Below are 20,602 nucleotides of genomic sequence, written 5' to 3' on the forward strand. Positions count from 1 at the left end.
ATGTCCTCATGTGTTAGGCTAGATTAATTTGTTTGTTGCTCATGATAATCATATGACCGAGACAGGCTGGGTTTGCTATTAAATAATACATGTGACTACCAAATGCTCTAGAGCTGTGGTGAGTGTGTTGCTAGCCCAGCGGGATAATAATGTTGCATATTCACCACGTTTATTTCTGGATATTAGCCATGTTAGCACTGACTCTTATAAGGTATGTGAATGCATGCATGTAAACTAGGTGGCGTGGAGAATGTTAAGGGGAGAAAGTACCGTATGTGTTTTTGCATTGGAAAGAAATATATTAGTTGGGATGATAATATTTCATTTAAATGCACTTTTACTAACAAAGCCTTTGATGAACATGATGAAGACCTAAAACATTTATTCAGTGTGGTATGATGTAGCTAGACTACTTTATGTGTGGTGGCCATTGTCCATGTACGGTGTGGAGAGTAGTTGGATGGGTGAACGTGTTCGGCATTTTGACTTGTGAGAGTTTCTAGGGCTTTGGTCCTGCCCCACACTGAAGCACATGTAGCACATGTAGCACATGGTGACTCCTTGGGCAAGTGACTGTGTTCAAAATATACCTCTGTTCACCCCCTAGTGAATGGGTATTCAGACGGTGGGATGAGATGGTAATGTGACTGTTAATCTTCTAGTGCCTCACAGGCAGCTTGGGTTGTGTACTCCCCAGGGAGCTGAGAATGAAAATCGGGTGCACAATTATCCAGTGACCAGCCTAAAATGATATAGAGCTCCTGTGTCAGCCTAGCTGGGACTTGGCCCTGTAAATAGATTACGGTGTTATTATTATGTGTAGAGAAATTATCATAGTCAGGAAAGCTGTTGGTAAGATCCTACAGTGACTGATGCTTGTGTTTTTACACCATGCTGTGCGAACAAGGCTTAGTCTGCAATGGCTGTCAGTCAGTGTGTCAGCACAGAATTTAGCTGCAAGTACTGATTGATTTATCCGCATCATCAACCAGAGAGATGAAATTAATGAGATATCACTTATTTGTATTCCTTTACAAATGTAGGTGCAGAAGATGTTTCAGTCATGCTTTGGGGAATTTTGATGTAAGACCACTGAATGGTCAGTTGTAGATGGTCAGTTGTAGATGGTCAGTTGTAGATGGTAATTGCTTTGGATTGCTATTTACTTCACACTATTAATGTGTAACAGAGGTAGATTTAACAACAATGTTTTATGTAGCCAGCAGGGCTTGCTCCATTTAAAAATTACTGGCCCTCCAATCTTATTGGCCCACTACTAAATGATGAGCGTGGCCCCGACCCCTCTATTCGCATGACCTAATCCCCATAAATATTTTCTCATCAAATTTACAGAATTCACAAGTAGCGTCCCCCCAAAACTAATATGCTAGTACTTCAACCTAAGCAGTAATTTGACTTTTATTTGGGGCAACATTGACTTGGGAATCAGTATTGGCTGTGGTCGTGTCACCAATGTCACCAATGTGGGTGTTTTATGTCAAGAACATGGTGAAATACACGAACAATATTCTGATGTCGCTTTCAGATTAGTTAGTACTAGTGTTGGTTGGCATGGATTTCCCAGCTGTAACCATGGTAACATGAGGCACAGGAGTTTCTGTGTAGGGTTTCGTCCCTTAGGCACATTAGGGGTGCAATAATCCTGTGATACTGGGTTTTGAACACTACATTGGCCACATGATTCTTGACTTACCACTCTATGCCCATGCTTGTAAGTTTTTCCTAGGTAAATATCTCAGACCTGTGCCTCTTTCGGTTTACATGCAACACAAGCTGTGACTCTTGTTCATTATGATTATGGAGATACTTTCAAAGCAGTGATAAGCCCCACTCACTCACTCACTCACTCACTCACTCACTCACTCACTCACTCACTCACTCACTCACTCACTCACTCACTCACTCACTCACTCACTCACTCACTCCAAGTACAAGTGATTGGATTCAGGTGGAATTCATCATTCCTCAGTTGTCATAACTGGTTGGTTCTAACCTCTCAATCAACAAGTTGTCATGCTAAAAACAGTTTTTTGAGACATTTTATATTAAAGAAAGGTGTTGTCAATATTAAAGATCCTTTTTCCCTTAATAATGTCAGTGAAAGACCTTATTGGTGTCATTTTGGTAATGAGTGTATGAATATTACACATAGATATAGTGAGTGAGTGGTCGAACATGCAGAATAATATTTGATACAGAAAAATCACAAAACGTTTTTTCCTCCACATTTGAAAATGAATACTAGATCACAACATTGGTACAGCGTACAGGACAACCAAAACAGTCATTGATTAGAGTCAGTGATAAGATGATCAGCCTAAGTATATTACCAGAGTTAGAAATTGGCACTAGTCTTATAGTCCTTGCCAAACTGCCCAATAGTTAAGGTATCATAAGGACCAGTAGAAATTTGCCATTTTTAAGGGGTTTTGCTATATAATATCATTATAAGGACTAGTGGACTATAAATAGAGAATCTCACTCGAGCGTCTTTTGATATAAAATATATCAACACGAGTTGATAAAAGTGGGAAAACTCCGAGGCTTGCCGAGGATTCTTTTCCACTTTTATCAACGAGTGTTGATATATTTGATATCAAAAGACACGAAGGTGAGATTTTATTTATCATCCAACATCATTCTTCCAACTTTTTCAGTTTGTAGAAAGTAATAAGCAGTGTCTTAAGTGTAAAAAGTACTAATAACAGCTTCAGTAGCAGAGCCATTAGTGATGTCATTTGATTGTGATGTCATGGTAACCAATGACGTCACAATGGTCTGCAAAGCATTGTGATGCAATTTCATTGCAGCGATATCTACAGTATAGATATCGCTTGATCTCACCCAAGCCATATCTCCTGTGGGAGCCAGTTTCGGATGATAAATGTAAGTTTCTACCAATGATTGCTGAATTAAAGATAGGTCAATTTCCTCAATCTGCCATTAGCAGAATGCTTTCAAATTTAATTGACAGTTGCATGAAATATTGAATTGCGAAGGCCGCCGTTGAAGGGTAACTTGACTTTATGTTGTACTATTAAGCACAATGTTGTGAGGGAGCATGCTGAAGAGTTACATCAACAGCTGGGTCGTTATGAGTAGTGAACCACTCAAATGTTTCTATAGGTAATAACATATATGTTAGTGATGACAAAGTAGTTCACATGTAGTTACCATGAGGAGGAACTGAGTGTTTTATTGATTTTGTGTTATCATGGTTTTATTAATATTCACATTATTGATTGACACTATTCCATACATAGGAAACATTACTTGACTTCACACAGCATGACTATCACCTGATCAGTTAGGGTGTGTCCATTTCTCTTATGAAATAGTGAAGGTGAGTGTTCAAACTGATAACGGTTCAACTAGGAATACCAGCAAGAAATATATTATATATGTAAGGCAATATATTTTCTTTTTTTTAATGATGGATTCAACGGACTGGGGCAAAAAGCAGCATTTAGAAAATAATATAAAACAGCTTTGTTTAATTTTGATTTGCAACTAAACGTCTACAGTAAGTGTTAGTGTTACAGATTAACATTTTAGATAATAACTGGATGAGTGCATTATTTGCAGCGTTTGGTCATTGCAGCCTTCTTGCATTATATGCACATCATGCAATTACTGTATTACAGTAACATACCTAGAACTGTACTAAACATTCTCCTCTTTACACAGTAATAGAATTTATTGAGGAAGAGAAGACTTTGAATTTATTGTTTAAACAAATAAGCAGTAACCAAAATGACCAGGGTGACCAAAATAACTTCATGTCAACTTCAGTTCACTTGAGATATATGTGTTATTTGACAAGAAAATATAAATATCCTCTCAACATTGATGTATTTGGAGGATGCTAGCCTGAAAAAAATGCTCCAAGACTGTACTGAAAGATAAGTACATGGATGTGTTGTAATTCTATCCTTATAATAGGCAAGTCTAGATAGGCGGACAGTATATCTGAGGATGTCAGTCTCTTATAGGGACAACTTGTTCTTATTATTTATTAAATCCGGGAATTATGATTTAAATTAATAATTATTGCTTGTGCAAGTCTTAGAGGATGCTAACTTTTAAGCCTTCAATGGTGCCCATGTTTGGTATTTGATGTAACCATGTTAACAAACCCATTTTTGGTGTGTTCATTCTCCTAGTTATCATTTTGCTGATAGAATAATAATGGTCATTCCGTCATTCCTTCTTTCCATATTTCCTCTTTGTGTTTGGTAAAGTTGTCATCATGGAACATGTTGGATTGGTTTGGACTTGCTGGACCAAACAGTTATCATGATTATTTTACCTTGTTGAATTTATTAATTATGTATTGCTTAGTTATTAGCATGATTTGTTCCTTACTTGAGTGATTGTCAGCGAGTGATTGTGATGATGGTACTACATATAGTATTAGAGCCATTGCGACCAATATGTTAGTGACATAATCATGATAATATTCCTCCAAATTACATGATTGTCATTATTCTATTAATTGTTTTACCACGATAAACTTCATGAAGAGAGATACATTTTCTGTTCATTATAAATTGATGTTGGCATCGATTAAATTCAGAAATATATCAACATGTTCAAATGAAATTACAGTCATATATTGGGATTAATAATAATTAATAAGGAATTAAAAAGAAAAATTTTAAACAAACCTTTTAGGCTCGTCAGACCCAACACAGGTTTTAATAGTGATTGAAATACCATATTCGACGTAATAAGCGCCCAGGGCGCTCTCAAAATTAGAAATAGGAGGCTCTTATTAGAATATTATTTTGGTGGAAAAAACAGAGTTGAAAGATAAATTTCGTGGTCTATGCTGACAGCCTGAAATGTTTATATACAAGATATATATTTTTCCAGAATTTAATTGCCTATAATTAAGGGTGCATATAACACACGAGTGCGTATTATACACGAATAAATAAGTCTTGTGTACATTGATTAATCGGAAGGGGTGCTGATTGGGATTGTTCACTAGCCAATATATTAGCAAATATCGCCATGGGCGCTTATTAGAGCGGGTCGCTTATTACGTCGAATACGGTAAGTCATTATCTCCCAACTGTTTCATCCAACATGAAGCATAATCAAGTCATCTGACATCTCAAACATGTTTGTTGTCAACAGCTCATCAGCAATTAGCCATGTTAACCAGGCTGTGATCACAGGAGGTAATTAACAAAGTGTCACAGTGCCTGCTCATGCATACAGGAGTTTCTCCACACTGGAGAGTGGCACCTGGAGGATGTCTGTACTCATGTGACAAGGTGCTTCTCCACAATGGCCTCATTGTATAGTTCTTGACACATGCGGCTTATGTAATGTTGAGTGCAGTAGTATGCTTTGCCTGTACCTGATAAATCTGTTAAACACAAATCAAATCACTGTGTGCCTCTGTTGTACCCTGTGTCGACCATACAGGAGCTCCCACAGGCTGAGTGACATCAAAGGTACTGAAGATTTGATCCCAGCAGGATCGTTGTGTTTGAGTGAGTGAGTGAGTGAGTTTGGTTTTACGCCGCTTTTAGCAATATTCCAGCAATATCACGGCGGGGGACACCAGAAATGGGCTTCACACATTGTACCCATGTCGGGAATCGAACCCGGGTCTTCGGCGTGACGAGCGAACGCTTTAACCACTAGGCTACCCGACCGCCCCTCGTTGTGTTTGAATGGTAGGGATGCAGATATGACTAAAAATTAATATATATTTTTCTCTAGTCTGCAAAAATTATCTGCTACAGAATTACCATCTACCTAAATGTATAAGTGTTTGTCCACAAGAAAATGTCACTTTTCTTTCCTGTATTTGACTGGTTTTAGATTTGCATAAGTTAGTTTCAAACCCTGTAATGTCAACTTATGTGTTGTCAATCTACTGAGTATGCTTCATAGGTGAGATAGTATATTTGCTTAATGAAAAATTAAGAAACACCTTTGGCTTATTTTGTATGACCGTTGATGATGATTTGATGTCTTTTGACTCGGGACGGGTACCGGAAGGTTAAAGGGTATCAATATTTTGCAAAGCACAAGGCTGTATAGCGATACTAATAACAATATATTGTATCATTCTAAAGATTTAATTCAGAAGCAATATTGAATATCAGTGTGTGAATTGAAGTACCTTAATGTAACAAAACAAGATGCTGGTACAACATAATGTTTACTCATTTCTTGAATATGCGTGGATGCATGTTCTGGATGCACTTTCCAGGTATTTGGCGTGTGTATAACATTATACACGTGATAGAAATCGCTAGATGGTCAGCAGGAGATTGTTGTGTCAAAGAATATGACACATATCCTGTCATGTAGGTGTATATTGCATCGTTGGATATGTCAATAAAATCAGATCTTAGTTCGTGTTTTTCTTAAGCAAGAACTAAGATTTGATTTTAATGAGATTGTTGGGTATGTGTGACTGCAAGTAGATGAAGAGTTGCCGTCACGGTCTTAATACTGATAGTATCATGTTATAAATACTGTATCATGACTTTGTTCGTCCCCAAAATAACACTAGACCACCGGACCACCATTTGTTTAATTTTACTGGTCCTCAAGAAAATATACTAGACTCAGACCAGCGGACCAGTGTTGGTGCCGAGCACTGTGTTCTTATGTCATGTTTGTTTTGCCTTGATCTGTATGTTTACCAGTACCTTGTATGATAAGCAGTTTGCAACTTTAGCTGCTAGTCCGAAGTCCAAGTCTTAAAACATTGTGGTAAGCTCAGCTCATCATGCTCATACTGTAGTCCCTAATACATAACGACACTAAATTCTACTGAAAATGTGTTTGGGCTAGTAGTCTCAAAAGATTTTGGCACAGACTGTATCAGTAAGAATACAGGGGCACGGGTGGCCCAGACGTCTAAGGCGCTGCGATTCGCTGTGCAGAGTTGCGTCCCTTGGGCACGCCAGAAACCTATGATTGTCGGTTTGAATCCCAGTTCGCCCTGATTATGTTTCTAGGTTTGTCAGCACCATACCCGTGCTCATGGGTTTCACCGAAGTGGTTAACGTCTGAGACCTGCATCACTTCAGGCTTTCCTCCCACGTACATTAAGCATGTTAAGCTGACACGCCGCGATATAACTGGAATACTGTTAAAAGTGGCGTTAAACCCAACACAGTAAGAATACATTGACAAACATTGATGAACGCCCATTGTGTTTATAAGATAAATATGCTAAGTTTGATTGTATTATGTATTACAAATGTGATGACAGTGATCACTGGTTTTGTTTATAATAACAAATAAATCTAGTCCCATCATGGGGCGTGAACATGGTACACATGACACTAGTGTTATCATAAAAACTTGTCTCTCTTTCATGATATATACATTGAACAAGGTGAATGTTGGTGCCTTCAGGGTTCAGTCACAGGTTCACCTGTCTGAGGTGATTAAGTTGTAAGGACAGTAGTCTTCTCCCAATATGAAGGAGGTGCGATGACACAGTGGTTAGGGCGTTCGTGCATAACCAAATATCCTGGTTCAGTACAACAAGGGTACAATGTGGGAAGACTTATGGGTGTCAGGCACAGTGATATTGCAGGAATATTGCTGAGAGTAAGAGCTGCTCTTTAGCACACTCAGTAGCCAGTAAGAAATAAACTGTGTACTATTGGATTTAACTCATAGCATCTAACAGCAACCCATGCTGGTCGTAATAGGTGATTATGCTTGTCAAAAGAGGCAACTAGGATTTTGTGGTCAGACTCGCTGATTTGGTTGATGCATGTCATCGTATCCCAAATGCATAGATCGATGCTCATGATTTCAATCACTGGATTGTTTGGTTCAGACTCTGTTATTTACAGACTGTCATAATATAGCTGGAATATTGCAGAGTGAGGTGTTAAACAACAAACATTATGTAAATGTCTAGCCTCACTGACTTATGGGCATACATTTTCAAACTACATTCCTCCATCAGCGGGAGGTTTATTAATATACTGTCAGTGGGTGCTTCGGAGTCCCTTAGTCGTGTCAGAATCTTTGATGTTCACAGCAGAACACAGCACACATGGGATGTAGACATAATGTTAATTTTGTTCAGTTATCCATCTGAAGTACATCCATATGTTGCACATACAAGTACTCACGACAATTTGCCGCGTCTCAATCATTAGTTACATTATCATGATTATCTTGCTAGCAGCACTTTCATTATCTCAGCATGATTATGACGGTTTGATACGCTGACTGAGTGGGATATGAGTCAGACACTTTCGCCCGGCGTTGAGTCAGGCTGTTACAGGTGTAAATACAACTTTTAAAATGATGCTTCATTGAATGTGTTTGTGATCGTTGAAGGGAGAAATGATGTATGGATTTATTTGCTGTTTGGGAGGTACGTATGAAGGTTGGATGGTTCAGGACACAGCCTTTGTTCTCGATGTGAGTTAATGGGTAAAGAATTTCAAAATTGTACATGAAAGACTCAGAGATGTACAGGTCATAAACATGATAAAACCCCAACACTTTTACTGATAAAACACACTTTGAAATCATGACAGGAGATTGAGGATCCCCTTGGAGCGTGTCTAGATAGTCTTATCTACAGTGGTGTGGTCAAAAGGTGTGTGTGAGTGATGTGTGTTGCATAGATGACTTGAGTGCATGTTCACATTATTTGGTGCATGTATAGCGGAGACAGGGTCTTCACTGTCAGTAGGGAAGGTGTGGTGGGTGGGAACAGAGCTGACTTGAGTGCATGTTCACATTATTTTGTGCATATGTAGAGAAGACAGGTTCTTCACTGTCAGAGTAGGGAAGGTGTGGTGGTTGGGAACAGAGATGACTTGATTGCATGTTCACATTATTTGGTGCATATGTAGAGAAGACAGGTTCTTCACTGTCAGGGTAGGGAAGGTGTTGTGGTTGGGAACAGAGCTGACTTGAGTGCATGTTCACATTATTTGGTGCATGTATAGCGGAGACAGGGTCTTTACTGTCAGAGTAGGGAAGGTGTGTTGGGTGAGAACAGAGCTGCCTTGAGTGCAGGTTCACATTATTTGGTGCATATGTAGAGAAGACAGGGTCTTCACTGTCAGAATAGGGAAGGTGTGGTGGGTGGGAACAGAGCTGACTTGAGTGCATGTTCACATTATTTGGTGCATGTATAGAGAAGACAGGGTCTTCACTGTCTGAGTAGGGAAGATGTGGTGGGTGGGAACAGAGCTGACTTGAGTGCATGTTCACATTATTTGGTGCATGTATAGAGAAGACAGGGTCTTCACTGTCTGAGTAGGGAAGATGTGGTGGGTGGGAACAGAGATGACTTGAGTGCATGTTCACATTATTTGGTGCATGTATAGAAAAGACAGGGTCTTCACTGTCAGAGTAGGGAAGGTGTGGTGGGTGGGAACAGCTGCCTTGTGTACATGTTCACATTATTTGGTGCATGTATAGAAAAGACAGGGTCTTCACTGTCAGAGTATGGAAGGTGTGGTGGGTGGGAACAGAGCTGCCTTGAGTGCTTGTTCACATTATTTGGTGCATGTATAGCGGAGACAGGGTGTTCACTGTCAGAGTAGGGAAGGTGTGTTGGGTGAGAACAGAGCTGCCTTGAGTGCAGGTTCACATTATTTGGTGCACATGTAGAGAAGACAGGGTCTTCACTGTCAGAATAGGGAAGGTGTGGTGGGTGGGAACAGAGCTGACTTGAGTGCATGTTCACATTATTTGGTGCATGTATAGAGAAGACAGGGTCTTCACTGTCTGAGTAGGGAAGATGTGGTGGGTGGGAACAGAGCTGACTTGAGTGCATGTTCACATTATTTGGTGCATGTATAGAGAAGACAGGGTCTTCACTGTCTGAGTAGGGAAGATGTGGTGGGTGGGAACAGAGATGACTTGAGTGCATGTTCACATTATTTGGTGCATGTATAGAAAAGACAGGGTCTTCACTGTCAGAGTAGGGAAGGTGTGGTGGGTGGGAACAGCTGCCTTGTGTACATGTTCACATTATTTGGTGCATGTATAGAAAAGACAGGGTCTTCACTGTCAGAGTATGGAAGGTGTGGTGGGTGGGAACAGAGCTGCCTTGAGTGCTTGTTCACATTATTTGGTGCATGTATAGCGGAGACAGGGTGTTCACTGTCAGAGTAGGGAAGGTGTGTTGGGTGAGAACAGAGCTGCCTTGAGTGCAGGTTCACATTATTTGGTGCACATGTAGAGAAGACAGGGTCTTCACTGTCAGAATAGGGAAGGTGTGGTGGGTGGGAACAGAGCTGACTTGAGTGCATGTTCACATTATTTGGTGCATGTATGTAGAGAAGACAGCGTTGACCCACATCTAGTCTCTGAAATGAATATATCTTACTTGCACAGGGCAAGTCACATTTTCAACCTTGTTTGAGGACCCCAGATGTGTCAGTCCTATCTTTGTAAATTGCATGATACAATATCATGACATGATTTTGTTCTCCAGGGTTAGAAATTAGTTTTGTTTTTACCAGTCCAAACATGATATGCTATCTACCCATTGCCATCTACCCGCTCATAGTAATATAGGTTGTCCTGGAGGAAATGTCCATAGTCCTGAGTTGTACCAGCCTCGAGCTAGCGGAAATTTGTTAATTGTGAAACCTGTTTTCTTGATTGTGCTTGTACTTGTTTGAATTGTAATTGTAGAGCATAAGAATTGCCGAGAAAGCTGTCAAAAACCCTAATGTAGCTTATCAACATGATCAAAGTTTAACATGTTCCCAGATTTAAATATTACTGCAGGTAACCACAGGGACCCCAGTAGAATCAATCCCCTTCGGTGTCAAACACTGGATGAGGGTTGAGTAATAGTCCATGCACTGGTATCAACATACCAGTCAAAGGCCACAGTACGTTAGTGCTACACATTCATCTAAAGTCATGGATAATGGGAGTTAGGAAGCACAGTTTTGTTAATTTTTCATTTTTGATTAAACAGTTATTTCAAGGCATCTGTATACATCATCTGTTGAAGCTCATGTCCTGTTTTATGAGAGTTCCATGTACATGATGTGTATATTGTATTTCATCAAGTTTAGAAATAAATGAACTCTAGGGTTGTCATTGATTGGACATTTTATCCTTCATGATCTTCCAACTGCTAAATGCCTAAATAACTTCATACACAAAATACTGTAAATCTTGAAATTAATGCGAGCGTGAATTAAATGCGAAAAATGCGAGTGGTCTTTGCTCGCATTAATAAACATCGCATTTATATCAACAATAAGACATTTTGGATAGCATAAATACCACCTTAGACATACGCTGAAAACAAACAACTATGTATTCCACATCACTGTTTATTGATCATCACTTGTAACAAGTATATAAACAATGTCATTTAAACACTAATAACATCCCGTGAATTGTCACTGCTTGGGTCAAGACAAGAGTTCTACTCACTTATGTCATCACTGATCACACCTGCAAGTCAAGACAGACGCCACGCACGCAACACAGTGTCTTTGTTCTTTGCGACTGCGTCAAAGGCTGACACGAGCCAGCACGCATGTATTGTTTTAGTGGTGCTATTTGGTATGTGATTGGATTAATGTAAAGTTGGATTAAAGTGGGGATTCTCCTGTAAACCTGACAGAGGACGTTTTCTTTAGATAACATCCACTGATGCTTGAGAGGAGGGGGGTGTCGCATTCATATTGAGTCGCATTTTTGGCTAGGGACCAGCGCCTGCATTCTTTTGGAGACGCATTAATTTCAAGATTTACAGTACATTTTGAGATGTCATTGTTTATCGCAATATCGATAGCTGTTTAATGTCGATACTGTATCGATACAAATTTAGGAATATCAATAATAAATTATTCACTCCTACAGAAATGTTTACAAGAATTCCTTGGTTAAATGATACATGTTATAAGAAAACAGAAGTTCAATTTCAAACATTTGATGGATCAGTCTTGTTCATATTAGTATTAATTTGATTAACTGCAAGTCTAGATAGAAAATGTCCATGTATATACATACAGAATAACTAGTTTTGTTATTAACTGATACATAGTAATACACCATGATACTTCTGAGTCGACACATTGATACTAACTGACGTGACACCCCTAATGCATGTGTAGTTATTCAGACCTGTCAGTGAACCAACTGTTGCACAGTTGCACGACATAATCTGAAGTGTGTGTTGACAGGATCACTGAGTCGCAACGACCGTTCCATCCCGGTCAGTGATTGTCCTAAACCCATTGACCATACAGTCCTGAATACAGTATCTGATACCACATTACACAGATGACCTGTGTCTGTCCATGGTCTGGCTGTGTGACCTGCAGGTCACCTGTATGCTGATGATATTATCAGATGATTGTGTTTCTGCGTGACTTGTCTCATAGGTAATTACACAACCTTGACCATTGTTGACCTTTATACCTGTTCTTAATAGCCACTGTCCAGCCAGGGGGTGTATAAAACATTTGGGGGTGAAATAAAACATTTGGGGGTGAAATAAAACATTTGGGGGTGAAATAAAACATTTGGAGGTTGTATAAAACATTTGGGGGTGAAATAAAACATTTGGGGATTGTATACAGCATTTGAGGGTTGTATAAAACGTTTGGAGGTTGTATAAAACATTTGGGGGTGAAGTAAAACATTTGGGGATTGTATACAGCATTTGAGGGTTGTATAAAACGTTTGGAGGTTGTATAAAACATTTGGGGGTGAAATAAAACATTTGGGGATTGTATACAGCATTTGAGGGTTGTATAAAACGTTTGGAGGTTGTATAAAACATTTGGGGGTGAAATAAAACATTTGGGGTTGTATAAAACATATTCATTTCAAATCTTGATGTTACGTCCAGCCAGCTTACATTACCGGAAAAGCTGTTGAGGAACGTAGAGCACATTTCCTTCTCATGCTTCTGTTAATAGTGATAAGTAACATGTGCTAATTATGATTTGGTCATGGTTTGACGTAATGTTTGACGTAATGTTGGACATACCCCGGCTGTGTGTGAGGCATCGATAACGGTGTGTGCAATGGAGGGCAGTTTGTACTTATGTGTGAAGTATGTTGTAGGTAAATAACGTGGTAATCAAACAGATGATAATTGCTGCCAAACAGCTCTGACCTTATCACATTTCTACTGTGTGGTGGAGTACCAGTAGCCTGACATTTGTAGACTCAGTGACATGGGGCTTGTGTGAGATATTACATACACTGTGAGTACAACAGGTAATTGTTTAGTGTAACCTTGATACCTCAAATTCAGATTACCACTGATTACAATGCTACTTGAAAGCAGTTGAAGAACACACGATTCTTTCAAATTACTGAACAGCATTGCCAGAATAGTAATATGAAAGAATTGGGTATCGTTATTTTGAGTAGTATATGTCACTCGAGAAATAACTTTGTGCCAGAATTGTTACTGACACTGTTGTCAGATGTTTTTCGCACGTCTCTTTCTCAAAGAACGTAGCAGTTTTTAAGCGGAAATCTGTTAATTAAGTTTTACCTTTTTTTGTATGTGCTTAAAGAATTTTTCCATTTTCAGTTTTCTGTGAATTGAAGTGTTGAATGTACACGTTACCATATTTTTTCATGTTTATTAATTGATAAGGTTTTGTGATATTATACTACTCAAAGAAAATTATGGCATGACAGAGTAACTATAGGAATATGAAAGAATTGGGCGATCCTTAAATTTAATTGAGTAGTATGTTTGTCACATGAAGTAGAAAAGAAATATTGTCTTATTCCACCTGAACAGCATTTGGATTCTGTAGAGACACAACATGGTAGAATGTTATTTATTTCAAGAATTACTGACTGCTTGGCACACTGATTTTATGATAAGAAGAGCAGCACGAAGCCTGTCAGTGTAGTAAAGTCATTTTAGGTCTAACACACATAGCACCATGACATTTTCTCAATTATGTGCAGTGTTTCGAGACAACAGAGCATTGTATTGGCAATGTATATCAATATTGAGTGTTCTTATGTTGCATGTTGCCATAGATCAGATGGATTCTAATATAATTATTTCATGTAATATGTATGAAGTATTCATACACAAGTTTGGAAAGCATATACATTTGATGTTTTTTTATATTCAGATTTATTAAATATTATATATATATATATATACATTTTTCTTGGAGATATAATTCTGGTCCACATGTTGTGTTCATCTGTATGTCTACCCGAGAATAAATGAATAAAACATCAGATTTCTATACATAGACAAGTCAGACAGTGTGTAGGCATAATTTCACATAGAGGAACATTTCTGGGTGTGTCAGTTATTCTGACAAACAGTAATGGAGATCGATGTAGCATGACAATGTTTATATAAGACTGTCGACTAAAGTGGATGTAGGTGATAGTGGATGGAAGATCAGGAGGCTTGCCGTCTCACTGTATAAAATATAGATCATTTATCCGAGTGCCCATTGTGAAACTAAACAAATGTATTGAGTTGATAAGAAGTGCCACAGGAAGTGGAGTGACTGTCTATTCACCACCCAGCTGTTGTTTCACCTTGACTGACGCTGTATGAAAGCATAGGGCAACATTGCTAGCCGGAGTGTGCAATGTGACTGCATTAAACACTGGACCCAGGAACAGATGGATGATGATGTGATGTGGCAGATGGTTTTAGATTGAAACTTACAATTCTGCTTTTTTACCTGAAAATTATCATTTGCAAACACAGTTTATCTGCAGGATTAGTTTGAAAAAATAAACTGTTGTCACATGGTTGTTTTGACAGGTCACTTCACACTAAAACAGGGTACAGTCTTACATCAGTACTAGGGGAGGGGTCGTACAGGCTAGGGGAGAGAGGTCGTGGGAGGAGGATGGTGTTCTCCAGACTTGGGGAAAGACGTAGTGGGAGGAGGGTGGGGTCCTCCAGGCTAGGGGAGAGAGGTCTTGGGAGGATGGTGGGGTCCTCCAGGCTAGGGGAGAAAGGTCGTGGGAGGAGGGTGGGGTCCTCCAGGCTAGGGGAGAGAGGTCGTGGGAGGAGGGTGGGGTCCTCCAGGCTTGGGGAGAGAGGTCGTGGGAGGAGGGTGGGGTCCTCCAGGCTTGGGGAGAGAGGTCGTGGGAGGAGGGTGGGGTCCTCCAGGCTAGGGGAGAGTGTTCTCCAGGCTAGAGGAGGCAGTTCTCCAGGCTAGGGGAGGGTGTTCTCCAGGCTAGAGGAGGCAGTTCTCCAGGCTAGGGGAGGGTGTTCTCCAGACTAGGGGAGGGTGTTCTCTAGGCTAGAGGAGGCAGTTCTCCAGGCTAGAGGAGGCAGTTCTCCAGGCTAGTGGAGGCAGTTCTCCAGGCTAGGGGAGGGTGTTCTCCAGGCTAGAGGAGGCAGTTCTCCAGGCTAGGGGAGGGTGTTCTCCAGGCTAGGGGAGGGTGTTCTCCAGGCTAGAGGAGGCAGTTCTCCAGGCTAGGGGAGGGTGTTCTCCAGGCTAGAGGAGGCAGTTCTCCAGGCTAGGGGAGGGTGTTCTCCAGGCAAGAGGAGGGTGTTCTCCAGGCAAGAGGAGGGTGTTCTCCAGACTAGGGGAGGGTGTTCTCCAGGCTAGGGGAGGCAGTACTCCAGGCTAGGGGAGGGTGTTCTCCTGCCATGTACAGTGAACCTTGACAGTGTTTGAATGTGGTTCGGTGGATGAGTATATGTGCATTGCAACACATTTCAAAAGTGCTGTAATTTGTGTGGGACCTTACACACGAAACATTGTGCTTGTTTTTTCTGTCTTCAGCTGATAATAAATGTCACAGCAAGTAGGTGCAACTACGTTGATAGGGTGCTAAAACTATTCTTCTTTCAATGTAAGCATTCCCAACATCATGTGTTGTGTCTTGCTCCAGCCTTGTTCCACTGACTAGTATCGCCATACTGCAGTATTCTTAAGAGACGATATTGGTAGTACAGTGGTTCAACCGTTAGATTCACACCAAGATGCAGGTTTGATAGCCACATGGGTTCAGTGTGATAAGGTTATTTTTTTATGGCCATGTCATTATGTAGGTCAATATAGCATGTTTTGGTGGAATCTGGCTAGAACTCACTCTATCCTCAAGGTCAAACTCAAGAGAATAGTTCTAGAATGCCAATCAAGCAGACAAGAGAATACTTGTATATGCAGCAATAAATTTCTAGAATTTAGTTGATTTTTTATACAAATAATAATTGAATAATATATCATATTGAAGTATTACTATGAGTGAAACATTGTATTTCTGCTGTCATCATTTAACGTGTATTTCCTTGTTTCAGGGTGATTGCAGGCTGATTGCAGTATGTGATAGTGTAACGACATAGTGTGAGGACGTTGTGTGAGGACAATGAGCTGGTTCAAGAGGGGGAGTGTTCGGCAGGAGGGCCGAGTGGCTGGCTCCCCTGACCATCTATCCAATCAGAACAGACGGGACACAGACCCTCAGACTTGTCTGGAGGTGTTCCGCAATCACTGGCAACAGGCTCTGAATGTCATCGAGAGCAAGAAGGATGGAAGCAAGGGAACTGTGGATGACATTGACACTGTAATACATAACTTTGAGCACATGGTCACTTTGCTCGTCGGGGAAGAAGGAATTGATGGAATGCCTGGACCAATTTTACATTTTCTTCTTGAAAAAGAAGTGTTTGAAAAATTCTGTGCTTTGAGCATGCCAACAAGAGAAGGGCTTGGAAAACTGAAATATGATCAGCTGCGAATGTTTGAACTCGCTATCAACCAGTCCAAACAGCTCCTGCTGATCCACAAGCCAGTTATTCGACCACTGATGAAGCTGCTCTCCTCCTGCACCGACCAGACCATCCAGTCAGAGGAGATCGAGTACCGCACTGTCCTCGTGCTGCACCAGATCTGCGTCTGCATCTCGCAGCAGACAGTCATCCTTGAGAGCTTCTTCAACACCAACGCTGACCATGGTCCAGCCCGATTCCTCATCTTCTCCCTGCTCATCCCCTACATCCACAGAGAGGGGCCGATCGGCCAGAATGCTCGTGATGCTCTCCTCCTGCTGATGGCCTTGTCAGCCAAGTATCCCCACATAGGCCAGTACACCGCAGACTCAGATTTCTGTCCTGTGAGTATGTTCATCCTGCATCAGGTCAATGTTTAATAAGTCCAGTTTCCACCCTTGCAGAACTAGGCTGGAATTACGGAATCATTTTTTGGCTCGACTAATGAGTCTTTGCATTATGATACATAGTTCATTCAAAATTGTGTGACAAAATCAACATCCGGTTCAATCAACTGCCGTTCAGATTTTCGGTGGCATTTTATCCTTTAAAATAAGATGAATAATTTACTGATATATTTAGAAAAGATATAACCATAACAATTCCGGAATCTTTATATAGCAGAAAATGTGAAATGTATTTCAGTCTTTTGTTAGCTATTGTTATCTCAGGATTGTTTTCTGAAAGGTATGTGTGTCAGCTTCGTATGTCCCAGTCTCCTGTATATTCTGTGCCTGGTGTTGAAGGTGTTGGCCACAGGCCTGTCTGGACTGTACTCATCACTGCCACGCAAGATATCGCCACCGAGTGAGGACTGGTACATGGTGACTGATGAAGACATTGCCAGGATGCCCGATCTACAGATGTTCCTCAACTCCCTGGAGTTCTGTAATGCTGTCATCCAGGTACATACCTAGACTCTTATCCCGCAGAACTGTCAGAACATGTCAGAGATTTGTAATGCTGTCATCCAGGGCACCGTTCCACAAAGCGATCTTAGCGTTACGACTGTCGTAAGCCAGTGTTAAAGTATGGGACTTACGATCACCTTAGCGCTAAGATGGCATTGTGGAACGGGGCCCAGGGTCCCATCCGGAAAAAGCAATCTTAGCACTACAACTATTGTAAGTCTATGTTAAAGTATGGGAGTTACGATCATCTTAGGGCTAAGATCGCTTTTTGCAAGGAGATCCAGGTAGATACCTAGACTCTGACTTTCTTAATGTGCAAGATATTGGTAATGCTGACATCCAGGCAGATGCCTAGACTCTTACTGTCTGAACCTAGACTCTCTCTGTCTGAACCCAGACTCGTACTGTCTGAACATAGACTCTTACTGTCTGAACCTAGTCTCTTACTGTCTGAACCTAGACTCTTACTGTCTGAACCTAGTCTCTTACTGTCTGAACCTAGACTCTTACTGTCTGAACCTAGTCTCTTACTGTCTGAACCTAGAAACTTACTGTCTGAACCTAGTCTCTTACTGTCTGAACCTAGACTCTTACTGTCTGAACATGCTAGTGTGTAAGTGACTTGTAATGCTTTGTTGCTGTATTTATCTAATCTCTTTTCCTGCAATACTGTCTGAACATGCTCTCAACTCACTTGGGAACTGTGAGGATTCTAAAACAGGATACTGTCATGCACTGAGTGTGTTGTTCAACAAAAAACAAACACACACTGAGACCTTTCTGAATGCTGTAGAACCTGATATCTTATGCTCTGACCTCTACTGATAAGTCAGTAGGTGTCAACTGAAATATATCCAATTCTGGTAATATGAAACTACACATGTATTCTAAATTATTAATGCTGTTATTGTCAATTTAGAATAGCCATTAGTCTAGACTGGCTTTTTTTGGAAGCATTGTTTGTATTCTCCCTAGGGATCTGAGAATGCAAATTGACAATACATAGATTCATGGACTTGTGTGGTATCTGTGTGCCCTATGATCTTGCACTGTGGGGGGCACGGGTGGCCTAGTCGTCTAAGGCGCCGCGATTCGCTGTGCAGAGTTGTGTCCCTTGGGCACGCCAGAAATCTATGATTGTGGGTTCGAATCCCGGTTCGGCCCGATTATGTTTCTAGGTTTGTCAGCACCATACCCGTGCTCGTGGGTTTCACCGAAGTGGTAAACGTCTGAGACCTGCATCACTTCGTGCTTTCCTCCCACATTAAGCTGACACGCCGTGATATAACTGGAATACTGTTAAAAGCGTATATGTGCCAGACAGTACAGATAATGATAAAAACAAACAGTCAGTGTAAATATTAAGAGTGCATTGTATAAAACTGTTCTTTAAACTGTCTACCTCTAGAGATATATATCAACCTAGGAGCTATTGCTACAATGAATTACATCACTGTGCTTTGCAGACCATTGTGACATCATCAGTTACCATGACAGTCACAATCAAATGACATGACTTTTCTCTCTGCCACATTAGCAGGTTAGCTCTAGTTTTCACACTCAAGGCACTACTGGTTGTTATCTATCTTAACCTGAAAAAGTTAGAAGAATGATAAATAGAATCTCCTCCTCGTGTCTTTTGATATCAAACACATCAACACACGTCAAAACAAGCTTTAGAGTTTTAAACTTTTATTGACTTGTGTTGATGTATTTGATATCAGATGACATTGGGATTCTCTGTTTGTTCACTGACTGGTTCTAAGTGTTTGCTGACACTTGAACTTTAATAAATAAAAAGTCAGCTATTTGAGGGGATCAGATGGGATTTCAACATTCGTATACAATGGTATACAATTAGTTCGTTCAAATTTGTCAGTCATTGATGATCACCAGTTTTGGATATATAGAGGTTATAATGCAGGTGTGTTTTACAAGCACAGATATGGAAACTGATCCCTCTAGGCTAGTGTTCCCGCTAAATTGTCTCGCAATTTATACCTCCAAAGTTGCAAAAACTGAAAATGCCCCAACTACATCACAGTTAGACACTGATTTTCAACATACTGCACTATTCTTTTGCTAATGATAGCAATTATCCCAGTACCTTTTCCAGATTCCCGATGATTAATTCTGAACTGATAGCCGAAAGACAAGAGTGACACCATATTTGTTTGTAAACACGGAAAGTGTCCGTACTTGACGGCTGATATTTGCATCTGTATCTGCATTTGACCATTGATATCGTTTTTATCCGTTGACCAAGAAAGCTACCAATTATATGATAAAGTGTTCTATATGCAAAGATCCTGTTATAGTCATGATTTAAGGCCCACATTAAAAAATACAATGGGGCATTTTAACATTGTGCTGTATGGGTGTACCTCTGGAGTATTTGAAATTTTCACATAAAGGGCCCATGTCAGAAAATTCCTAAAGTGACCCCTGGGTATAGACTTAGATAATCTTGAATATTTGAAATAACATTTGGTTTTATCCATGGTCAATGTTCATGTTGGTAACTATCAGTGACATGGGAGCTTGATGATACTCAGCTCTTGATCAGTGATAACTAACAGAATACTCTGACTGTGGTGAGCTCGTGGAGAAGACATCAACCAACAATTGACTCACTATGTTTCAGATTGCCCATCCATTAGTGAAGAACCAGTTGATCAAGTACATCTATGATGGGTTCCTGGTACCAGTGCTGGGTCCAGCTCTCCATCAGGTGGGTAGACATGTCTGTGAGATGAGGCAGCTCCCTTCCATTATAACAGATGCTTCTACTGACACCTGTTGCTGAGTAAACATCTTCTTTAATGTGAACTTTGTAGGTTTCTTATTTGTCCCCTTTATGAAACAAGATTATTGGTAATGTTAGAAACATTTTGCTTTATGTTTGTCAAGGTAAAATGAAAAAACATGAAGTATTGACCAATACTTT

The 20,602-nt window shown here is 40.3% G+C and overlaps 2 protein-coding genes across 7 annotated transcripts in view; one reads left to right on the top strand and one right to left on the bottom strand.

Moving 5' to 3' along the window:
• LOC124143688 (FHF complex subunit HOOK interacting protein 1B-like) overlaps positions 1-20,602 on the top strand; it is a 55,659-nt gene that overhangs the window by 13,865 nt on the left and 21,192 nt on the right. For 5 of the 6 annotated variants that reach the window (XM_046512736.2, XM_046512734.2, XM_046512737.2 and 2 more), the window contains exons 2-4: positions 16,274-17,088; positions 17,491-17,649; positions 20,300-20,386. In XM_046512736.2, the coding sequence (XP_046368692.2) occupies positions 16,342-17,088; positions 17,491-17,649; positions 20,300-20,386 (993 nt within the window). In that variant the 5' untranslated portion in view covers positions 16,274-16,341. Of the gene's footprint in view, positions 1-15,596; positions 15,778-16,273; positions 17,089-17,490; positions 17,650-20,299; positions 20,387-20,602 lie in introns of those variants that run through there. The other variant, XM_046512735.2, reaches the window with a different exon arrangement.
• On the bottom strand, positions 14,786-15,891 carry LOC124143721 (proline-rich receptor-like protein kinase PERK2). The gene is made up of 2 exons (XM_048388181.1): positions 15,880-15,891; positions 14,786-15,178 (listed from the first exon to the last, which is right to left on the bottom strand). The coding sequence occupies exons 1-2, from the start codon at positions 15,889-15,891 to the stop codon at positions 14,786-14,788; spliced, it is 405 nt and encodes a 134-aa protein (XP_048244138.1).

The sequence above is a fragment of the Haliotis rufescens genome, unplaced genomic scaffold, assembly GCF_023055435.1.
Source record: "Haliotis rufescens isolate VD_foot unplaced genomic scaffold, xgHalRufe1.0.p SCAF_7, whole genome shotgun sequence".
NCBI classification, from domain to species: Eukaryota; Metazoa; Mollusca; class Gastropoda; order Lepetellida; family Haliotidae; genus Haliotis; species Haliotis rufescens.